This window comes from Cervus canadensis, chromosome 21, assembly GCF_019320065.1.
Source record: "Cervus canadensis isolate Bull #8, Minnesota chromosome 21, ASM1932006v1, whole genome shotgun sequence".
NCBI classification, from domain to species: domain Eukaryota; kingdom Metazoa; phylum Chordata; class Mammalia; order Artiodactyla; family Cervidae; genus Cervus; species Cervus canadensis.
The window spans coordinates 54,648,058-54,671,011 of record NC_057406.1 but is presented as its reverse complement, the minus strand read 5'-3'; the positions used below and the strand labels follow the sequence as shown (position 1 = coordinate 54,671,011).

General features: G+C 43.4%; 1 protein-coding gene across 3 annotated transcripts in view; it reads left to right on the top strand.

Moving 5' to 3' along the window:
• Positions 1 to 22,954, top strand: part of BPIFC (BPI fold containing family C) — a 52,030-nt gene that overhangs the window by 18,283 nt on the left and 10,793 nt on the right. For all 3 annotated transcript variants that reach the window (XM_043440770.1, XM_043440769.1, XM_043440772.1), the window contains exons 3-13: positions 2,034 to 2,169; positions 3,771 to 3,891; positions 8,503 to 8,631; positions 10,270 to 10,425; positions 10,549 to 10,612; positions 12,684 to 12,744; positions 15,137 to 15,228; positions 16,245 to 16,421; positions 17,546 to 17,599; positions 18,783 to 18,953; positions 19,651 to 19,718. In XM_043440770.1, the coding sequence (XP_043296705.1) occupies positions 2,034 to 2,169; positions 3,771 to 3,891; positions 8,503 to 8,631; positions 10,270 to 10,425; positions 10,549 to 10,612; positions 12,684 to 12,744; positions 15,137 to 15,228; positions 16,245 to 16,421; positions 17,546 to 17,599; positions 18,783 to 18,953; positions 19,651 to 19,718 (1,229 nt within the window). The remainder of the gene's footprint in view (positions 1 to 2,033; positions 2,170 to 3,770; positions 3,892 to 8,502; positions 8,632 to 10,269; positions 10,426 to 10,548; positions 10,613 to 12,683; positions 12,745 to 15,136; positions 15,229 to 16,244; positions 16,422 to 17,545; positions 17,600 to 18,782; positions 18,954 to 19,650; positions 19,719 to 22,954) is intronic.

Here is a 22,954-nt window from a genome sequence, read left to right as displayed (position 1 = left end):
AACATTAGGTCTCTGTCAACCACTAGCAAGGTAATAGTGAATAAGATGTGGTCTTTCTCTCTGGAGAAGATGTTTAGTAAGTTTTTTCATGTCTTCCATGTGCCAGGTATTGTACTAGACTCTGGAATTATAGAAGTAAGACAGACAAGACAATCACAATGCAGGACTGTACATGTGAAAATCAAGGCCTGTACCGAGTACTGTGGGGCCTCCAAAGGCACGCCTGGCCCACTGCATGGTCTCAAGGAAGAGACAAGCCATTCATTCATTCAATCAATATTTGCCTATAGATGCCAGTCACTGTTCAAGGTGCTGAAGTGATGAAGCCCTTCTGGGTGAAGCCTTAAAATTCTAGTAGGAGAGACAGAAAATAAACAAGTAACTGGAAACTATGCTAGGTGATAACTAGTGCTTTGGAGAAAAATGCAACAAGGGAGGCATGGGGAATATGGAGATCGTGGGGGAGTGTGTTTCATTTAGACAGATTAGGAAAGGCTTCACTGAGATAACACTCGAAATACCTGAAGAAAGTGAAAGGCCCAGCCACGTGGGCTCTGGAAGGTGACTCTGCTGGGCAGAGGGAACAACAAGTGTAAAGACCTGAGATCCAGGCTACTTAGAGTGATCAAGATAGATGAAGTCAGCCGGTGGGGCTGGGTCCAGATGAGCCAGGTGTGTCTGCAAAGGAAAGTAAAGGAGGAGGTAGAGGTGTGGGCCGGGCAGGGCCTTGCAGTCGGTAGAAGGGCTTTGGATTTTATGCTGAGTAAGATGAGGAACCCCTGGAGGGCTTTAACAGGATGGGGACAGAGGTGACAAGACCCGACTTTATTTTATTTATTTACTTTTTCATTTATTTTTATTAGTTGAAGGCTAATTACTTTACAATATTGTAGTGGTTTTTGCCATACATTGACATGAATCAGCCATGGATTTACATGTGTTCCCCATCCCGATCTGACTTTATTTTAAAAGGCCCACTCTGGTGTGAAGAATAGCCAGAAGGGGACAAGGGAAGCAGAGAGACCAGTGAGGAGACAGTTGTAATTGTCTGTGTGAAGTGAGTGTGAAGTGATAATGGCTGGTGCAGTAGTTGGAGGTATAGTGGTGGAAGACATGAGCCTGCCTGCAAGTTCATCTTGTGTCAAATGCCTAGATGGACGCTTGTGTGTTGTACAAAGTGGGGTGGAAGCACAGAGGAGAGAGCAAAGAGCCCAAAATGGCCTGGTGAGGGAAGTTTTCCCAGAGGGAACCGTGGAGCTGGCCCTGGAGGATGCATTCACCACACAGATGTGGGTATGTGACCCAAAGGTAGAGAGACAGAAAGAGATGCATGTGCATGTATTTTTATATTGAGAGGGTTAAAGACAAAGCCCTCAATTGTGAAAGAACTGGCAAACTGAAGAATAGCAAATAGCTCGGTGTGGACAGCTCAGAGCACTACCCTCACTTAGACAGGAGAGGAGGGTCGGGAGCACGGAAGAAGTCCAGAGCCAGTTATGAAAAGCCTTGATTGCCATGCTAAGAGCTTAAACCTGTTTGTCCTGTGGGCAAAGGAGAGTCAACAAGGATCTTAAAGCAGATAAGTGTTGGTCTCACATCCACTGAGGCCACCTTTCCAAACTCCTGACTCATTTTTTCTAGAACTCAAGAATTCCTCCATCCCACTGCCATATCCAAAGCATATCCTTCCCAAGACATCTCCAAGTTGTTACATTTATTGTAAGACTCTTGTATTGCATTGCATTATATCTTACTGTGTTACAATCATCTGTATGTTTATCTGATTCATCCACTATTTTGTGGGAAGCAGAGGTCAGACTCACACATGGGTCATCTCTACATCTTTAGCACCTGGAACATATTCTGGTGTGTTCAATAAGTGATCACTGGATGGATGGTTAGATGGATGGATGGATGGAGTGAGCGAGTGAGTTCTGGAAGTAAGCAATGAAATAAGAAAACCTAGAAATGCTAAGTTGGATTGGCCAGTAAGAAAGCATAATAAAGGAACTCTAAATGTTGGCTAATTGCAGATGTGCACAAAGATGGCCCAAGTCCAAGTCCAAGTCCTCTGGGGATGTTTCATCCTATGGAATCTCTACATCTCATCTGCTCAGGCCATTTACCCTGGAATCAAGGCGAGGGCTACTCAGCGGGCCCTGGACTACGGTGAGTTGAATGCTTTCATAAGCCAGGCTGCACTCACCACCCAAGTGGAGTCTTTGACCCAAATCCAGAAGCTCATATTGGGGTATCTCATGACTGAGACAAGCTCGACAGTGGGCTGATCCAGAGATGTTAAGAAGGCTGAGGGGAAAGTGTTGCTTGAAAAATAATCATCTTGACAATAGGCATGTGTAAATACAGCCACAGACTCGTATTCCACCCCCCACCTCTCTTTCCCTTGCACATGCATACACAGTGAACATCTTAGGGCGTATAAAGCACTTGGAACAGAATCTTACAATAGCAAATTCCCAATGAAGATTACCAACTTTATTTTCACATATGTGAACAGATGGCTCCACAGTTGCTAACACCCCCATGTAATAGATGAGGAAAGTGAAGGACAGGGAGATTTTGTAACGTGCAGAGCCACACAAGCTATTGAGCCAAAGTGCTGAGATTCAAACCTAAGCTGTCTGCGAGTGCTTTTGTTTCCATCTTTCTATCCTTTACCTCTGTCTTTATATCTCCATATTATAATGCTATTCACAGTGTTACAGAGGATAAATCTGCTCTTCTTAATTTCCAACAAGAATGGAAAAGCTAAAATGAAAGGAGTAAAAACAAAGCTTCCTCCTTGAGAAGGTTAAAATGAAAAGATCATTCTTTGTCATTGTGTGGCTTACTTTTCTCAAGCATTCTGATGGGCAGGAAGGCTCTATTTCTCCACAAGCTCAGAGAAGCGTGTTCTGTGGTGCTATTATATAAAGATGGGCTTATTCCAGAATTAAACGAAAGCAGTCGTTACTCAATTTTGGGGGGTGCTGGTATCCTTTGAGAATAAGATGAAAATGTGAACCCTCTCCCCTGAAAAATTACATGGACACACACACACACACTTCACAATATTTTATTAGAATTTTAGGAGGTTGAAGAGTTGCTAATCGTCCAAGGATCTCAGATCCAAAATTCCTGAATTTAAAGAATCTGGGCGAGAAAGAGGACAGTGTAATATCATTTTCTGGAACTGGCCATCAGGCACAAACTCTGGAGTCAAATTGCCCAGATTTGACCATGGTTTCCCCTGGTTCTCAGCTGTGTGACTCAGGCAAGAATTAACCTTTCTGAGGCTCAGTCTCTTCATCTGCAAAACAAGATAATAATGATACTTTACATTTTTCCTAACACTGTCCTGTGTTAACATATTCTCATGCTGTTAGCTCTGCGGTCTCGGACAATTTCATTAGCCTCTCTGAGGACTAGTGTTTTCTTCTACAAAGTGGGAACAATAATATCCACCTTGTAAGAATCTTGTTTTCTAAGTATCTAGAGGCATGATTTTACTTAATAAATTTCACTTATGTGTTTAATGATATTATGCCATCAGCATCTTTTTTATCAATAAACATTTTCTGGGGCTTCCCTGGCAATCCAGTGGTTAAGGCTCTGTACTTCCAATGCAGAGGACTTAGGTTTGATCCCTAGTTGGGGAACTAAGATCCCACATGCCACATGGCATGACCAAAAAAACCAAATAAACAGTTTAAAAAGTCCAATTAAAATTTTTAATTAAAAAATAATCATTTTCTTTGGTTGCTTCACAGCTGTTCAAGCTGGAATGGAGATGATCGAACAAATGGCCAAGGAAAGAAAGCTGCCAGATTTAAAAGGTTCTGAGTCTCTTGAATTTCTGAAAATCGATTATGTGAACTACAATTTTACCAAGTAAGTAAAAGAGAAGAGCATTTTTAGCAGTGAAATTAATCTTTAAAATCTCAGGTTGTGGTTATGCCACCATGAGTCCTGGTGTAACACCAAGACAGAGGAGAAGTTAACCAACCTTTGGTGACAGGCTTATCAGATGACTCACCCAAGCGAGAGGAGTCATAGAGTTGACTGAGCATGTGGTATTTGGGTCAGAACACGTGGGGCCAAGTCACATCTCTGCGGCATGCTCATTGTGTGCCCCTGACACATCTGCTCAGAGTCTCAATGTCCTCTCCTCATCCCTAAAATGAGAATTGTAACTGAATGTAGATGCCAGCTGTGGCCACCTTGTCCCCAGGATTCTAAATGAAATTCTTGTTCGTTCCATTGCTTACCCCCATAAACCTGGATGCAGGCTTCAATCTCAGTTTCCTAATCTACTCTCATCAAGTCTTATCTTACTTTAGTAAAGTTTAGTCAAGACATCAGAGGTCATAGGAATGGGTTACAAGGCACGTGGCCTTCTGCCCTCTTGCTCTCTATACCTCCCCTCCTTCTCTGCTTCTCTGGAGCAATGTACGTTTCTTCCCCTGCTTTCATGCGTAGCAGTTCCACCCACTCCTGAGTACCAAAGAATCTTCCTAAATGCTTTTCCAAGTAACTTTCTCTCCAATAAACTGCTTTTCCTAAGAAGAATTCTGGAGGCAGTTACAATCTTTTCTACCATATTAAAGCAATTAAATCAAATGTCAAAATCAGTAAACAGTAAAAGTCAGATGTTGTAACAAATGTGAAGATACTTCATAGAATCTGAAGCTGCTGAACATGGATTAGTTTAATAGACTTAATGATAGTGTAAAACCATCAATGTAAGAACAACAGAATTGCCACATTGATCCAGATCCTTGTTTCACCCAGCATAGTTTTGAGGTTATACTGTTATCCTCCCTCTTCCATTGAGGGGACCCCAACTGGGTCCTTCTCTTGCCCAATGCTGCTTATGTCAGCTGAGACCAGGTTCAGCAAAGCAGAGCAGAAATTTTATTCATCAAGCAAGGAATGGCGGAGGAGAGCCCACGCTCTAAGACACATGCTCCCCATGGGAGGAAAGTGGGGGACTCTTCAGGGGTAGGTAGAAGGCAGGTGCAACATCAGAAACTGGGGCAAAGGGCAGAGATTTTCAGGAATAGTGCTGCACGCACAGTGCCTATTTGTGCACCCAGTACACCCAGCACTATTTGTGCCCAGCGAGGTGCCAGTCCACCTGCTGTGGGCAGAGATCTCAACGTGGCAATGAGGTAGAGGCAACTTCCGGACACGTCTAGATTTCCTTGACACAGACACTGCTCTTGCACTTAGGCCACAACCAGTTCAAGGCATTAACTGGCGCATTTCCTGTGAGGTATAACTGATAATCTACAACAATCATCAGGTGTTTTGGAACGAGAAGAGAAATAGTTTAAAGCAGAGGTCTTTCAGTTCCCTGGGGTATCTATGTGTGATAGCACGAATCAGAAGTAAGGTTTGGCTGTATATAACAGAAAATGAGAATGACTTAGATGAACTAGGGGTTCAGTTTTGTCTCACAAATAATAAGCTCTAATGAAGCTGTGGAAGAATCCTGTTGAAGCCCCACAGTTTCATCAGAATACAACTGTCTTATATTTTTCTCCTCCCCCATCCTTAACTCTGCCTCTGGCCTCAGTTGCCTCACGGTCTAATATGGCAGATGCTCTACAGTTGGACATTCAACGGCAACTCACTCCAGTATTCTTGCCTGGAGAATCCCATGGACAAAGAAGCTTGGCCAGCTACAGTCCATGGGGTCGCAAGAGTCAGACACTACTTAGTGACTAAACCACCACCACAGCATCCCAGCCATCCAACCAGGGTTTGTTGGGCACCTACAGTGTACTAAGTCTTTGTTCTAGTCATAGGCTATACCGTAGAGAATGACACAGACATGCTCTTTGTGTCCAGTGAGAGAGATGAGCAGTAAATATATATTTACAAAATTAGTGATTTAATTACACTGATGATAATGCCACAGCAGAAAAATCCAGGGCGAATCCCATAATATAAAGTGAAGTTAAAGATGAGGAGAAACAGGTATTCTCATGCATTGCTAATGGGAGCAGATAAATTGGGACAATAATTTCAGATCTGGCTATCAAGCAGGAGCTGCTGGCCTCATTTGACTATTGAGCCCTTGAGATATGACTGGTACAACTGAGAACTGTATTTTTTAATTTTTTCAGCTGAAAAGTTTATCAACCCTAAATACAGTCAAGTAGTTTTGATGAAGGGCTTCCCTGGTGGCTCAAACAATAAAGAATCCACTTGCAATGCATGAGACCCAGGTCCAATTCCTGGGTCAGGAAGATCCCCTGGAGAAGGGAATGGCAACCCACTCCAGTATTGTCGCCTGGAGAATTCCATGGACAGAGGAGCCTGATGGGCTACAGTCCATGGGGTTGCAAAGAGTTGACATGACTTAGCGACTAAACAACAACAAAAAAAAACTTATGATGAAAATTCAATATCTAGATTGAAGTATATCATGAGTATAAAGCATGTCATATTTTGAAGGCTTATTTTCAAAAAAGGAAAATAAGGTATCTCATATATTGGTTACATGTTGAAATGATAGTATTTCCCTTTTAATACTACTGCTGCTGCTGCTGCTGCTAAGTTGCTAGATAATGTTAAACTATATATATGGCTCACATTGTATTTCTTTCAGGCAGTGCTATTTTAGGAGATGATTTGCAAGGATATTTTTAGGTGTTCTCTTTGACCCAACAATTCCAACTCTCCTCCCTAAAGAAGCATATACACAAACAGCATGAATGAGGATGTTCACTGTGGCATTGTCTATAATACAGAGATACACAAACATCCTAGATGTCCAAACACAAAGCAAAGATTTTTTTTTAATCCACAACTTGGATTACTCTGTAGCAATTACAAAGAATGAGTTAGACCTATATGTATCAAAATGAAAATATTTCCAAGATACAATAATCTCTACCATTGTCTTCCCACAGTGATACTCAGGACATTTGACAGAGAATAGATAGGAAAAGATGCCCAAAAGAGGAAATAGTAATAATCATGTCTTTTCGACTGTCACATTTTAAAATTTTCCCTAATCTTAGTTCATAACAATGCTTTCTCCTGTGCAACAGTTATATACAGATGATCTCATTTGTCTTCCCAACCTTCCCATGAGGCACTCTTCTTTTAAGTGATGGACTGGAAGAGTTTAAGTGTCTTTGCTAAAGCCTACAGCTAGCAGAAAACTTGGCTCCAAGCTGAGTGTCCTTTGCATGATATCTGTAGTGCGATAGCTTAGTGGTTAAGAGGCCTCACGACAGATGGAGGCTTCCATGTCTGGTTCTACCACTTATATATGACTTCAGCCAAGTTTCTCGTCTTTTCATCACTAAATGGCAGATTACAAAATCAGCAGTGGCCTCCTAGGATTATGGGGAGGGTTAAGATGAGCTAATGCATGTAAAGTGCTTACTCCAGTACCTAAGCAGGTAGCAATTGCTCAATCAATGGTCATAATCATAACTTATCATAAGGCACATGGCCATCGAACTATGTCTGTTGCTTGCCACCTACTGCTTCTAATTACCTGTGTGGCCAGTGACCACTCGGAGAATCCTTAGAGGGAGTTCATACTCTAAAGTAAGTTTCTCAACTAGGGAAGACACGTCCACATAAGAGGGCATTTGGAGGGAAGGCAGGCTGTTTACTGTCCTGATGATTGTGAGGGAGGGGGAACTATTGGCATTTAGTTGGAATATATGCCAAATATCCTGCCAACAGTCCTCTACAAAAAATAGTTGTCCCATCCAAAATATGAATGTTCCCTCCATTGAGAAACACTGGGACAGCTGAGGGGAAAGATCCTGATGCCAGTGTTCTGTCTTTAGAGAAACTGAAGAAGGAGACTGATTACTTGCAAATTTGCTTCTAAACAGGCTCATTTCTCCCCTCCACTAGATACAAGGGGCTTCCTGCCAAGGGTCCAAAGGGAATTAGGAAGCAGTACCCTGAGGCTGCAGTGCAAACCTGAGGGTCCTTCCTATACCTACAAGCAAGCGTTAGTCACTCAGTCATGTCCAACTCTTTGTGATCCCATAGACTGTAGCCCACCAGGCTCCTCAGTCCATGGGATTGTCCAGGCAAGAGTACTGGAGTGTGTTGCCAGTCACTTCTCCAGGGGACTCTTCCAGACCCAGGGATTGAACTGGGGTCTCCTGCATTATAAGTGGATTCTTTCCATCTGAGCCACCAAGGAAGCCCCCTTCCTCTATGCTGCTGCTGCTGCTAAGTCACTTCAGTTGTGTCTGACTCTGTGAGACCCCATAGACGGCAGCCCTGGAGTGGGTTGCCAGTCACTTCTCCAGGGGCTCTTCCAGACCCAGGGATTGAACAGGGGTCTCCTGCATTGCAAGTGGATTCTTTACCATCTGAGCCACCAAGAAAGCCCCCTTCCTCTATAGGAATTCATAATTACCTGTTCCTCTCAGGAGTTCTACAACTACATTTTGAGTTTGCCTTACTGAAATATGTGCTACAAGAGTTGCACTAATTCTTCTGTTTCTTGTTTTACAGCATAAAAATCAATGCCTTTTCATTTCCAAATACTTCACTCGCCTTTGTTCCTGGCGTCGGAATCAGGGCCCTGACCAACCATGGAACTACCAACATCAGCACAGACTGGGAAGTCAAGTCCCCGCTTTTGTGAGTATTCCACTGAAAAGTCTGCTGCTATTTTGGGGGGAAATGGAGCAAAAAATCAAAACTGTGCATGTTTGCCAATGTATTTGACATTAGGCTTCTTTCCCTCAATTGCTAACTGTTGAGGGAGTGTGCAATTTCCTTGGTTCTGTCTCGTCATAGCAAAAATTTGAAGCGACGGATGGACCAGTGTCACAGGTCGGTTACAGCTCAGTTTTATTTGGCAAGCAAAGGAAAATACATCCTTGAGTGTAGGGCGGGCCAACCCAAAAGAAGCGAAGAGAAAAGAAGAGAGAGGCTCAACTTTGGCTCCTCTTTTTATGTTTTTTCTCCTCCCCCTGAGCCTGCCCTATGTAAACTGAGCTAACCAGGAGGGCTGTTTGTTTCACTTGATGTTTTCACTCCAGTCCTCAGACCTTACTCTGTTCTATTTTTGCTGGCTTTTCCCTTTCTTTGTCTTTTAACCACCGCTATCTTGGACTCCTTTTTCCTATTCTAACTACCTAACATTAGCCATCTTTCTCAAGCACATTCTTCAAGGAGAGATTTAAAACAGAATATCTTTTCTGGGGACAAGGGAGAGGGGCCTGAAAAGCATGAGTGGCAGAGTCACTGATCAATGTGCCATTTAAGATTTCCTAAGAGCTAGAAGTCCCTGATTGTTAGAGGCATGGACATGAGCTTAACATTTCAGAGTCCCAGTGAATCACCATCTGACCTTGAGCTAGTCTTTGAACATGCTTCCTTAACTGTAAGGGCAACTGCTGAGAAACAAGTCTTCCTACCTCACAAGGAGGTTGGAGGAGGGTAGTCAGCGTCAGCCCAATTCTGCCTCTACCAAAAGGCCTTTGCACTCTTCTATACAAAGAAAGGATCAAATTCAAGGTGCACTTACAAACTGCCTACTATGTGCAAGTCACTATCCTGGGTGTAATGTTTAGGTCTGCCTAGGTTGATGCCCCAGGATAACACATTCATTCACCCATTTGGTTGTTCAACATCCATTGATTGAGTGCCTACTGCATCCATTTACAAATGGTACTGAATACCACTCATCTCCCTCTCAAGAACTCCAGTCTTGCAGAGAGTAGAAAAATGACATTTTTCCTGATAAGAAGCAGAGATTCATGTGTTATTCTTTTCTTTGCTGACTTATCAACCATAGATTGAGTGCTTATTCTGTGTCAGGCCACAAGGTAAATCCTGGGGCCTGGAGATGAACTCCATCAAGGAGTTCACAGACGACATCTAAGTGTCGCCTGCCCATCTAGATGCCCCTCCTAAATAAGCTGTGGCCACTTTACCCTTGTGTTCTCCCTCTAAACAAGCTTCGTATATGAATTGTGGTTAATATTAAAACATCCCAACCACGATGGGGGCCAGAGCACTCAGGATGAAATACCTACAAGGTCCCTAGAACTGTCACTATTCACATATTTGTTACTTCATTTGTTCAATAAGTAGCCATTCAGCTCCACTCCTATGTGTTGTAAGTGCCAGGAATCCAGAGGTGATGATGTTCTTGCCCTCGTGGGACTTAGAGCCTATGGGTAAGCCCTCCTCTGGCATAGATTCAGAGGAACAAGATCCACCTCCACCCCTGCCCAGGCATGGGTAACCTTGCACTTTTTCTCTCAATAGCCAAGACACAGGAGCAGCTGACCTGTTTCTCTCTGGGGTCTATTTCACCGGTATAGTTGTCTTGTCCCGAAATGACTTTGGTCACCCGATCCTGAAGCTCCAAGACTGCTATGCTCAAGTGAGCCATGCCGACGTCTCGTTTTCTGGAGAGCTCAGGTGAGCGAGGGCTTCTGGTGGGCAGTGGCTGAGCTGTGGCTGGATTCTCAGGCAGCTCCAAGGGGTGGTTATTAACTAGATATGACTCTGTATAAGCCTTTAAAAAAAGTTTTTTTTTCCTAGTGTCCTGTATAACTCCTTTGTTGAGCCCATGGAGAAACCCATTTTAAAGAAATTAAATGAAATGGTAAGTCCTTAAAGATTATCCAGCCACAGTGACATGCTGTCAGCAGCAGTTCTACCATGCTTTGATGAACTCTAAGTCAATAAACCTTGCCTGAGCACCAACTGTGTGCTAAGCACTCCCCAAGGCACTTTCACAAACATTACCCTTTGCAGCTTAATAGTTTCTCAAATGCCTGCTTTGTGCCAAATACTATGATTGGTGCTAGAGATATAGAGATAAATAAAACAGCACTCCCTCCCTCAAATCCTCACCTCAGGGTGGGCAAACAATCAAAAAGATTTGGTTTATTGTGTGCCTACTGCATGCCCAGCACTAGGCTAGAGTCTGTTGAGGATATGAAAAAGGAATAAGCTCATCTGTTTAGGAAAACCCAGTTCAGACTTGTGAAACTAACTGAATAAGTACTTGAATCTTGTACACACCTATGTGGTCTTTAGATTGAACTGAAGGGGTTCAGAGAAATGGAAAAATTAAATAAATATATCCTGGAAGTATCCTGGGAGATATATTTGGAGGGTGCAGGACTTGAACTTGGCCTTGAATTACAGGTAGGATTTGAATAGGTAAGGAATAGGAGAAAAGAATGGATATTTCCAGCCAAGTGAAACAGTATAAGTTAGGTGACTTCCTGATTCCAGAAGTCAGTGTTTGAAGAAGGAAAAGATGGAGTTGGTGGTGAGCCCTCTTTCCAATTCTGACAGTATCTTCCCTGAACACTTCACATGTTCCTGAAGAGACAAGGAGAGGGGTGAGGAGGACAGGGAAAAGAAAGGAGATTCATCTCTGGAAAAGAGGGGCAAGGATGGTCTCTGGTTGTCTCCATCCTCCTTGTGTTGAATTCAGTGCTCAGAAGGCAGGAGGTGCATAATGAACGTTGATGAGGAAGTCAACACACAGAAACATTAAGCAGCTTGTCCAACAAGGTTGCCCGGCTGGTCCAAGGATGCTGAAGCTTTCCTATCTTTCTCCATCCTGACCTGAAAGGTGCTGACTGCCAGCAAACCTGCATGTTAGAGTGGCTGGGAAAGAGTGCTGTCACCTTCAGAGACCCCACCCTTGCTCATCCATCTTTCAAAACAAGCCATGGTCCTTTGGCCTCCAACAAGAAGTCAATAGTTAAGCTTGCCTGGAATTTGTATATGACATAGAGCTCATAGATGCTTTGCTTCTAGGGTTCCCTCTGTGTCACTGGAAAAGGACACAGTGGTCTAGCCATGTCAGACCTGATTTCAAATCCTGCTGATCTACTTGCTCACCTTCTCTAAGCTTCAATTTTCCCATCTGTAAATAAGGGACAGTAGTGCCTGCCTCTCAGGACTGTAGTGAAGACAAAATGAGGTTAACAATTGCTAACATTCATTGAATGCTTATAACATAGCAGATGCAGTTATCATCCACACGTTGCAGATGAGGGGACTGAGGCCAAAGAGTCCAAGGAACTTGCCAAGGCATCCAACCCCAGGCAGCCAGTCTCCTGAGCTATGCGCGTAACCCCCACACTGAGTGTTCAACACACGCCTAGCACACGGCACCCGCCTTGGTCCTTTTCCTCCTTCCTACAGATGTGCTTGGGAGAGATTCAAGATTGCTTTTCTGATTCCAAAAGGGGCTCTGATCTAAGATGTCTGATCAAATGAGCTCTCAAAGCAGGCCAGCGAGGAAGTCAAGTCCCTGCTCTAACTCTCCCGGGGCAGGGCCTAGCATGCTGACGGTGGAGGGGAGAGGCAGGGGCGTCCCTGCCATCAGGAGAGGCTCAGCAGGTTCCCCAGGTGTCATAGCACATGGACTGGGCACACATCCTGTCATGCCACAGGAAGGAAGGCCAAGAGCTCATTCTTTGATGGGGCAAGCTGGGTGTAGTCCCAGTTGCTCTGAAGATGAGCCAGCATTCAATGGCACACCACCCACTCATTAGGAACTTGAGGCCCATGGACATCAACTCATTTAAGGGAAAGTCCAAAGGGAGAAGGTCTTCTCACTGAAAGGCCTTTGTGGGCAGGGTCTAGGCCCTGAAACAGAGATGTCCAGTACAATGTGATAACCTGCATTTTTTTTTTCCTCTTATGGCCAGCTCTGTCCCATCATCACAGGTGAGGTGGAGGCACTGAATGCCAATCTCAGCAAGCTGGAGGGTGAGTCCTAGAGCCGTCTCTTCCGGGTGCTTCTTCGCCCACCCCACACTCAGGTGCTCTCCAGGCGGGCTTTGCTCCGGCTCTCCTGTCTGCTTTCCCCTCTGCAAACTAGTGCCACTGCAGAAAGGGGCATGCGGGGACTGACCTGTGTGTGTAGGGCCTGCTCTTTTCTGCTGGTTAGCTAGCTTCACTGCAGGAGGAGATGGCTTCAGGAGACAAGATGCAAGGCAGAGGATTAAATGCTCGTGAGCTTGAATCCCAGCTCTGGTACTAAATCCATCCTCTTCAGAATGATGGATGCTCATCCTGACCAGTTACCCCTGGTCTAATCCCTTTGGTGGCTCCTATAGCTGCCTTCAGGATCAAGTCCAAATCCCTTAACAAGGACTATAAGACCCGCCTGTCATGGTCCAGCTCCTTCTCACCTCTCTGGACTTCATCTTCCACCTCTAGCTGCTCCAGCCATCAAACTGCTTCTCCTGCCTCACACCCTTGCCTCCCATCCTGCTGTCCTCTCTGCCTAGAAAAGCCTTCTCTCCTCTTCATCCATTTATTCACTTAAGAGATGTTTGCTGAGTACCTGTCTCTCTGCCAGCACTGTGCTAAGCACAGCTCTGCTTCCTGTCCCTCAGCCACTCCTTGCCCTGTTCCCTCCTCTTTATCTTTTAAGGCTCAGCTCAGGCATAGTTCCAGCTCCTCAATGCTCACATGATACTTTGGGTGTTTCTATCTCTTTGCACTCCATCCACTCATCCCCCAATGATATGCTGAGCCCCTGGAATAGGCTGGGTGCTATTCTTGGTGCTGGAGATACAGCAGTAAGCCTAGGAGAGAGAAATACCTGCCCTCATGGGGCTAGTGAGAGGAGACAGCCAGCCAGCAAGATAATTAGTAACATCTACAGTATCATTGCAATAAATGGTAAGAAGAAAACTAAAGTAGGGAAGGAACTGGCTGGTGGCAGGGCAAGGAGGGAGGGTTGTTTAAAATACCCTGGCCGGGAAAGTCACCCCTGAACAAGTGGTGTTAGAGTAAGGACCTGAATGAAGTAGGGAGCAACTGCTCCTAAATCTGGATGAAGGACTTTCCAGTCAGAGGAAAACTCAAGCTCAAAGGCCCCTGTGGGAGCATGCTGAGTGCCTTGGAGGAACTGTGAGGAGACCATACTGGAAACAGAGCAACAAGGGGGAAGTATCAGGAGACAAGGTCAAAGAGGGGAAAGCAGATGGTTAGAGCTTCAGAGCTCCATTGGTCACCACGAAGGCTGGCTCTTAGTCTGAGATGAGAAGTTGTTGGAGAGTCCTGGTCGCACCTTGCATGTCCTGACTTATATTTTAAGGAGATCACTCTGGCTTCTATTAATTATAGGACAGAGTCAAAGGTGGAAGCAGGGAGACCACTTAAGAGATTACTGCAGTGACCCATATGAGCAAGGAAGGGAGGGACCTGGATGGAGTGAGGAAGATGGTGAGAGGTGTTCAGATTAAGGATGTACCTGGAGGGTAGAGACTGTGGTACTTACTGACACATTGAATGTGGATCATGAAAAGAATCAGGGATGGATGACCCCAGGGTTTATGTTGAGCACCTGGAAAACTGGAAGAAATGGATTTATTGATACCAAGGTGAGGAAGACTGCAAGACTCAGTTTGTAGTCAGACCATCCAGAGCTCAGCTATAGATCTGCTCTTATTACATCGTGTTAATTTCCTGTTCCGCCTTGAGTTCTTTGAGGGGAGGAACTTTGACTCTTCTCTGTGTCCCTAACACCCAGCACAGTGCCTAACTCATAGTAGCTTAATACATAAGGGATGAAAGGAGGTGGTGTCTGGACAGATGGATTGATGAGTGAATGCAGATAGATGAATAAAAAATAATAGATTGGCGAGGTAGGGAAAGAGTAAGGAGATGCAGAAAAGATGAGGAAAGAACCTGTGGAAGAGTCCCATGTCCTAGCTTGCTGTGGGCAAATTTCTTCACCTCTGGGAGCATGTATAAAAGGTTATGGATGAAAATTTGGTGTACCAATGGACGTGAATTTGAGCAAACTCCAGGAGATGGTGAAGGACAGGGAAGCCTGGGGTGCTACAATCCACAGGTTCGCAAAGAGTCAAGACACAACTTAGTGACTGAACAACAACAACCGAAATTTTATTGATGTTTCTCTCAGGGCAATGTGACAAATGAAAGTTTTTACTTTCTTCTTTTGATTTATCTACTTTTCCTGAGTTTTGAAAAGTGAGCAAGTGTTACTTAAGAAGTAGGGTAATAGTTAATTTTTGTTTTAAATAACAGAGGATTCAGAATTATATTATCCTGGATAAACATTAATCATGCATTATACTATACCTTTATGAATGTAAATTTTCTTTTTTTTTTTTTTTTTTTTTAGTTTTAAGAAAGATTGACAACTATACTCTGCTGGATTATTCCCTAGTCAGTTCCCCAGAAATTACTGAGAATTACTTTGACCTGAATTTGAAGGTAATTTTGTCATCATCAGAGTTCTGATTTTGGCCATTAGCAGCCAATATTCAAGGAACAAACATTATGTGCAGAAGGAAATATAACTATGTTCTCTTCCAATAATTTAATTTTCTTTTAAGAAATTCTCTCATGTTTACGTTCCTTTAAAAGTTTCTTGAACACTTTCTTGATTGGTAAATGATTGTTTGGATTACATAACATATGTCTGCCTTCTTCAAGAAGAGTATCATATTGTCTACCTCTGGGAGTAAGGTTTGAGGCTAAGAGGCAGCAAGTAAGATAGTCTGCATTTATTAGAACTCAACAGATCCATATATTGTAAATATTGATACTTCTATTTATTCCTAACTCTCAGGTTAGTAAATTTAACTGAGGGCTGCTGATCTTGATCAGGGCCATTAGCTCATGATAATGGTGTTTGTTGATTGTAGAAAAGTAATTAACTGTGGTTACATTTAATTTGCCCCAAAGTTAATATCATTGTTTTTTTTAATGCATACAGACTTATGTTTCAAGGACTCAGAGTCCTTCAAATCAGTTAAATGTTACACGAGACACCATTTTGTAATAACAGCCTATAGCTAATGAGGTCAGCATTTAAAATGTCACAAAAACGCTTTAAGCCACGTAGCACCCTGGGTCCTTTTGTGTCTATGATGCCCCAGATGCTCAGAAGTCACAGTCAGAGGTTTGACAGCTCTAATTCTCTATGTGACACTTGGGGACCTATCCAGAGCTGTTCCCTCCAGATACAGGCACTTGCCTTCCTTTCTCTGAGAAGAGGACCAACAAGGACACTCTCACCAGATTACGCCCCAGGGTGGACCAGACATGCTCAGATATGCTCAAGAAGTCCTCAAAGCACAGTCCGTAGGCAAGGAGTCAGAGGACTCGTGGTCTTCTCATCCCCACTGAGTTTCCGCAGTTTCCCACATTCCGACTTGAGTGGATCCACCTCCTGCACGGCTGACTCTTCCCCTAATCCGCTGGTCTTTCTCTCTATTTCCCCACAGGGCGTTTTCTACCCGTTGAAAAGTCTCCAATATCCCCCCTTCCCATCAGTTCCTTTTGTGCTCCCGGAACGCAGTGACTCTATGCTCTACATTGGAATCTCCAAGTATTTCTTTAAATCTGCATCCTATGCTTATTTTACAGCTGGGGCTTTCAGCTTCACTCTCACCACGAAAGAGGTGAGGAATGTTAATGGATGATAACAAGCAACACCAACGTTGAATCTTATTTTAAGTATCCCATTATGGGGGTTGTAATGTTCTTATTCCTGGGCCATTGCAGACACTATCACTTCTAGCAGGATGATGAATAAAGGGATTGCAGAATGAATGTTGATATTAGTTGGAGAGTTGCTGGGTTTCCAGTTCTGCCAATTTCAGGTTTTATGTTCTTCTAGATTGATCTTAAATAATACTAAGAACCCCCTTCACTACTTATTACCTGTGATGAATACCTGTGAAATTTTGGCAGTTTCAATGTACCTAACATCTCTATGCCAGATTTTCATCATTTGGAAAATGGGAATAATAATAAACCCATACTCGTAGGGTTGTTTTGGGTATTAAAGAGGTTTAAATATATGTAAAGTACATGCTCCATACATCTTTATTATTATTGTTTGTGCTATGCTAACATAAAGATTTCTCCTATTGGTAATTACAATTGACATCGACAATGATCAGTAAATAGCACAGATATTCACTGATCCTCTTTGTCATGCCCCTCCCTTTTATAATGAGAACACTCTCTCCAGCCAGTCAACTAACAACTTTCATTGAGCATCCCTCATGACTCTTTCCATTCTCTAGGTCCTAATTATACATGTAGTTATAAATCTTATGTTCAAAATGCTGGTGGCAATACAAGCTCCCAGACACTGCTGAGAATGAGATATTTCTAGTTTCAGACTTGAAAACCATTCATCTGTGAAGATAAATTGTTTATGTATTGTTTATCTCAGTAATCTCTGAAAATGAGGAAGATAAAACAAGACTTCTTGTTAACCACTGTAAAACATTTACATATGGATCATACCTATATGATGTACACTGTGTTCCCAAGGTTAAAAGTTACTTCTCAAAGCAATGTAACTTCCTGTGTGACCTAAGGGCAAGTCACTTTACTTCTATGGGCCTCTGAGTTCCTGTGGTTGGGCTATGAAATGATAGATCACCTTCAAACACTAGGCATTTCTGGTGCAACAACTTCATGATTCATAAAAATTATAGAGAATGCTGCATTTTCCTTGAAAATACAACCCAGGTATAAACCTTCCAGTGACATGATATTCTTGATTTTCCAGATTTCCAACCATTTGCTTCACAACTCTCAAGCCCTTGGCAACATGCTCTCCCGGGTGAGTGCTCAGGGTTTGACTCCTTAATGGTATATTTGCTTTCATTGCAGTTACTTCTGGAAGACTTTGTATTCCTTTTTGGTTCAAGCTTGCATCCATATTTCCCTTCTTAAGGGTTTTGTCTTTTAAAAAGTACTTAGTTATTTATAGTGCCACATGCGGGGTGTTTAGCTATGGCATGTGAGATCTATATCATTCCCTGACCAGGGACTGAACCCAGGCTCCCTATATCGGGAGCATGGAGTCTTAACCACTGGACCACCAGGGAAGCCCCAAGAGTTTTGTCTTTTAATCAGATATCTACAAATACTAACTGAACAATTCAATACAAGTTACTAGTGAAGACATTGTAAGTTCACAGAATAAATCCTCTGTTCCTTCTATAAATTCCACCACACTTGAAATAATTAGTTTAAATGAGAAAGTAAGGAACAGGGCTTATATTTGTGACCTTAGTAATAGTGGCGTTAGCTGCTCAGTTGTATCCAACTCTTTGTGACCCCATGGGCTATAGCTTGCCAGGCTCCTCTGTCCATGGAATTCTCCAGGCAAGAATACTGGAGTGGGCTGCCTTTCCCTTCTCCAGGGGATCTTCCCGACCCAGGGATCGAATCTGGATCTCGCATTCCAGGCAGATTCTCTACCATCTGAGCAACCAGGAACCCATTTGATACCTTAGTAAAGCAACTACTAAGATCATGGTGGCGTGGCACCTAAATATTGGGCATAGTGTACTGAAAGGCTCAGGTTTGCCCTGGAGGACCCAGAGGTGCTTGTGTAGCATCCTGGTTTTAGAGCAAAGATCTCAAGTCGGATAGACCTAGACTTGAACCCTAGTTCTACAGCTTACCTGCCTGAAACCTTGAGAAAATTGCTTAATCTCTCTAAGGCTCGCTCTCTTTAGTTGTGAAATGGGAATCCTGATAGAATCTGCCTCACAAAGATTTTGTGGAGATTGAATGAAATAATACTGAAAGTCCTAACATGTGCCTGACACACAGCATGTGTTCAGTAAATGCCAGCTGTTCTTATTGCTCTGACGTTATTGGTATTATTATTAAAGAGCTTTTTTCTAACTGTGATGATGTAAGATTGATCACCACAGGCCACCCCAGATTTGTGATATCTCCTCTTCATCTCATGACTCCCGATCTCTGTCTCTTTCCCTGAATGTGGATTGCAGATTGCAGAACTCTACATCTTGTCCCAGGCCTTCATGGTACAGGTCATGGCAACAGAGCCTCCTGTGGTCCGTTTACTTCCAGGTAACTTCACCCTGGACATCCCCGCCTCCATCATGATACTCACCCAGCCCAAGAACTCGACTGCAGAAACCATCGTTTCCATGGACTTTGTAAGTCTGCGGGGACAGGAGGGCAGCCTATGGATACCAATCCTGTCTGTGCAGTAGACCACTGACCTGCAGGTTCTACTAGAGATTTGGAGGGATGGGATGAGCTCCATCAATTACAGGAGAGGGCAGGGTTGAGACTGAGGCAGAGGGAGGTATGGAGGCCAGTTCTCATTCAATAGCTCTCAACCCTTCGCCACATGCTGTGTGCCTTTTCCTTTTCTTCAGTTACATTAATAACCAAATTTCTTTTTTTTTTTTAATAAGTCCATCAAGGTGGAGATCAAGTTTATTTGAGTAGATGAAGGCCAAATGCAATCTGAGAGGAAATGACTGAACAATGAACCTAAGTGAGATGCTACACACACACATACATACACACACACAAACCCACACATAAACACACACACACACACATACACATACATGGACAAGAGAGATTAGAAGAAAATGAAAAATAATTTAAAGGAGATTTTCAAACAGAAAGTCTTTATAGTTAGTCTCCCTACCTGCAAGACAGTATTTTCAGGAGCTGTTTCTTTTTTTTTTTTTTTTAATTTTTATTTTTTTTAGGAGCTGTTTCTTTTCAATGTTTTTTGAGATGAAAGTGAAGTTTATGTTTCTGCTATGGGTAGTGATATTTGTGACCAAAATGGACAAATTCACTCATCTTACTAATGAATGTCTTTGTTCGCTGCAGGTTGCTAGTACCAATGTTGCCCTGGCTATTTTGGGACAAAGACTGATCTGCTCTTTATCTCTGAACAGGTAAGTTCAGTTGATATGACTGTTGGATGGTAGTAACAAGTGAATCAACAGGCCAAGAGACAGGTGAACATTCACAACACAGGTGAAGTTATCATCCAATAGACATGAATCATTAAGCATTTCTCCTGTAACAGTCCAGATAATTTCAAAGTATCGATCTAACTGAAAATTGTATTATGAATTTTTTCTTCCTAGTAAACAATATTCAGATAAATCTGGCAACAAAATTAGCATAAGTTTAATTCTACAATGTAAATTCTCATTCTAATGGTACAGCAATAAAAAATGAATTTCCTTTTCAACAAATTTAAAATGGATGCTATTGAAGAAAGAGAATGAAACTTTGAGGTCAAGGAATGAAGTTTCAAACCCCTGCTCCCTGGTTCCAGAACCATGATCAAGTCTTTTAACTGCTTTGAACCTCAGCTGCCTTATCTGTAAAATAACGAAGTCATAAAGAATCATCTCTGAGTTACCTTCAGTCTCTGAACATTCAGATCCCATTACTAGAGTGTAGCGTTTAACTAGACCATGCCCTGTGGCCTGGCTGGCTCTCAAATGCAAGCCATGCAGTGTGAAAGAGTTTGAGCAGGTCATGTATATAGATCACTGAACACTAATTGCCACTGGGAAGGATCATCTTCAAAGCTCATTCTCTTCAGCCCTTATAAAGCCCATAGTGGAAGTCATGAATCAGACAACCTAGGAGTGAGGATATACAGAATAAACAGATGGCACAGATTAAATCCACGAAAGGAGGAAGAGGAAGTGATAAAACAGACAAATCAGAGTCTGAAAAGACTGGGAAACCAACAGAGGAGAAAAGTTAAGCCAATCACCATAAGTCAACTTGATGGCTAGGAAGACTATTGTAGGAACATGGAAAATATGTTCAGTAAAATAAGATGAAATGAAATAAGCAGAATATAGAACTGCATAAACACAACCATCAACCATGTAAAGTAGCTTTCCATCTGGACGAGAAGGTGAATTACAAATGAAGGATTGTGTTAGGATATGAGATTATGAGTTGGCTGTTATCTTAAAACTTTTTTTATAACTATGTTGCTTTTCCAATAAAAGGAATGATAAAAGCAAAAAGTAGTGTGGTTTCCCAGAGATAAAAGATTTCATGAAGGCTTTCTCCTCAATTTTACCAGGTTTTCAAAGGACTGATTTCTCCATTAAATTCAATAGGCATGGTGCCCAGAGCCTATGAAACTTCAGAGACTCATGAAAATGTTTTCATATATTTTAAAATAAGAAATTTAAAATGAATTCAACCCAGACTGGACTATACCATGACTTTATAACACCTTAGTCTTCGAAGATCAGTTTTAATATTGGGGTTTTTTTTTTTTTGGTTTTTTATGGAGGAAGAACTCCCAAAGGTTTCAGGTCACCAGATGTCATGATACAGCCCTGTTTCTAGAAGATCAAGGCTGATGAATTTCTTAACCTTGATGGGTGATCTTTGAGATGGCAGTTTTAATGGTTGAAAGGGTGGAAACCAGAGAGCAGGAAGAGAGAGGGGAAAGGATGGAAGGTGAGGAGCTGGCAGTATCTGAGCTAGGCCATGAGAAAGGCCAGAATTTGGAAGTTGGTTTGCCTGAGTCACAGTCCTGTGAGTACAGGTGAGACCTCCATCCAACGGCTGAGAGGAAAGGGGAGCTGGAAGTCTGAAGTGATGGGGGATCCCTGCGGCAAGGCTGCTGACTGAGGCAGCAAGCTCTGAGAAGGTAGAAATAATATTTGCCCTTGAGCCAGGGTCTGGTTTCCTGTCAGGATGAGAAGGAAGGATTTAATAAGAACAGGACTTCAGGCTGCGGCAAGCAGGTAACAAAGATCTTGAGTTGCAGAGAGACCCAGGTGCTTTTCTGCTGACCCTCAACTCCAACATTCCTACCAGTAAGAAACTGCAGGTACAGTGGGCATTATGTTTATTTACAGAAAAGTGAAAGTGTTTGTCGCTCAGTCATGTCCAACTCTTTGCCACCCCATGGACTGTAGCCCACCAGGCGCCTCTGTCTAAATTCTCCAGGCAAGAATACTGGAGTGTTCAGCCGTTCCCTTCAGGGCATCTTCCTGACCCAGGGATGGAGCCCTGGTCTTCTGCATTGCATGCAGATTCTTTACTATCTGAGCCACCAGGAATAATTAGGAAAACTGATGGTAACCTGTTAATTTCACATCATCCAAAGAAATGTTTGAATTCATTCTCCAGCTTCCTGAGGTCCACAAGTCTGCTTTGACCTTGCAAACGCAAATCTAAAAGTAGAACTCCTGCCTCCCCAAAGTCTCCTCCAAGTCCCCTGTGACCTCCTTTAGATTCAGGTCACTGGGCAGGCTTCCTGTACCCTGAGGCCTTGGTGGTCTCTGAATAGGACTACCTATATAATTTGTGAGGCTTGGTGCAAAATGAAAGTGCAGACCCCCCTGTTAAAAAATCATGAAGAACTGCAAGATGGAGACAGCAGGGCATTAAACTAAGCACGGAGTCCTCCTGAGCACTGCACAGGTCACATGCGCTGAGTCTGAGGGTGGTTCCTTCTGAGGTACAACAGCAAACCTCAGGCAGTGAGCAGACTGGGGGCAAGGCTGGCGGGCCTGGCATCACTCGGGTCCAGCCAAACCCAGAAGCAAGGCTGCAAAGGAGCAGAGGCTGTGCTGACAGAATGCTTTAATCTTTGGCAGCAAGAGTGGTAACCCTGTCTCCCACACGCCCATGCCTCTGCTCCTGGGCTCTGGGAGAGAGGCTTTTCAGGGGGAGCTGGTTTGCTGATAGGTGACATCATAGAGGGGCTTCCCAGGTGGCACTAGTAGTAAAGAACCTGCCTGCCCCAATGCAGGAGATATGAGATGCGGGTTTGAGCCCTGGATGGGGAAGACCGCCTGGAGGAGGACATGGCAACCCACTCCAGTATTCTTGCCTGGAGAATCCCATGGACAGAGGAGTCTGGCGGGCTCAATCCATAGGCTTGCAAAGAGTCAGACACAACTGAAGCCACTTAGCATTCAGGCACACACACACAACGTCATAGAGACACAGCAGGAAGACATGTGAAGAGCACGGGGATCAGTGAAACACCCCTGGGAAGAACCAGGGAACACAGGGTCTCCGAATACATCCCCCCAGAACACCATAGCCTTCCTAACCATCTTCTGCCTGAGGGTGGCTCTCTGGAGCTGCTCAGGTCTGGCTCCCTAGATATAAGATGTAGAAATCAGAGGTGAAT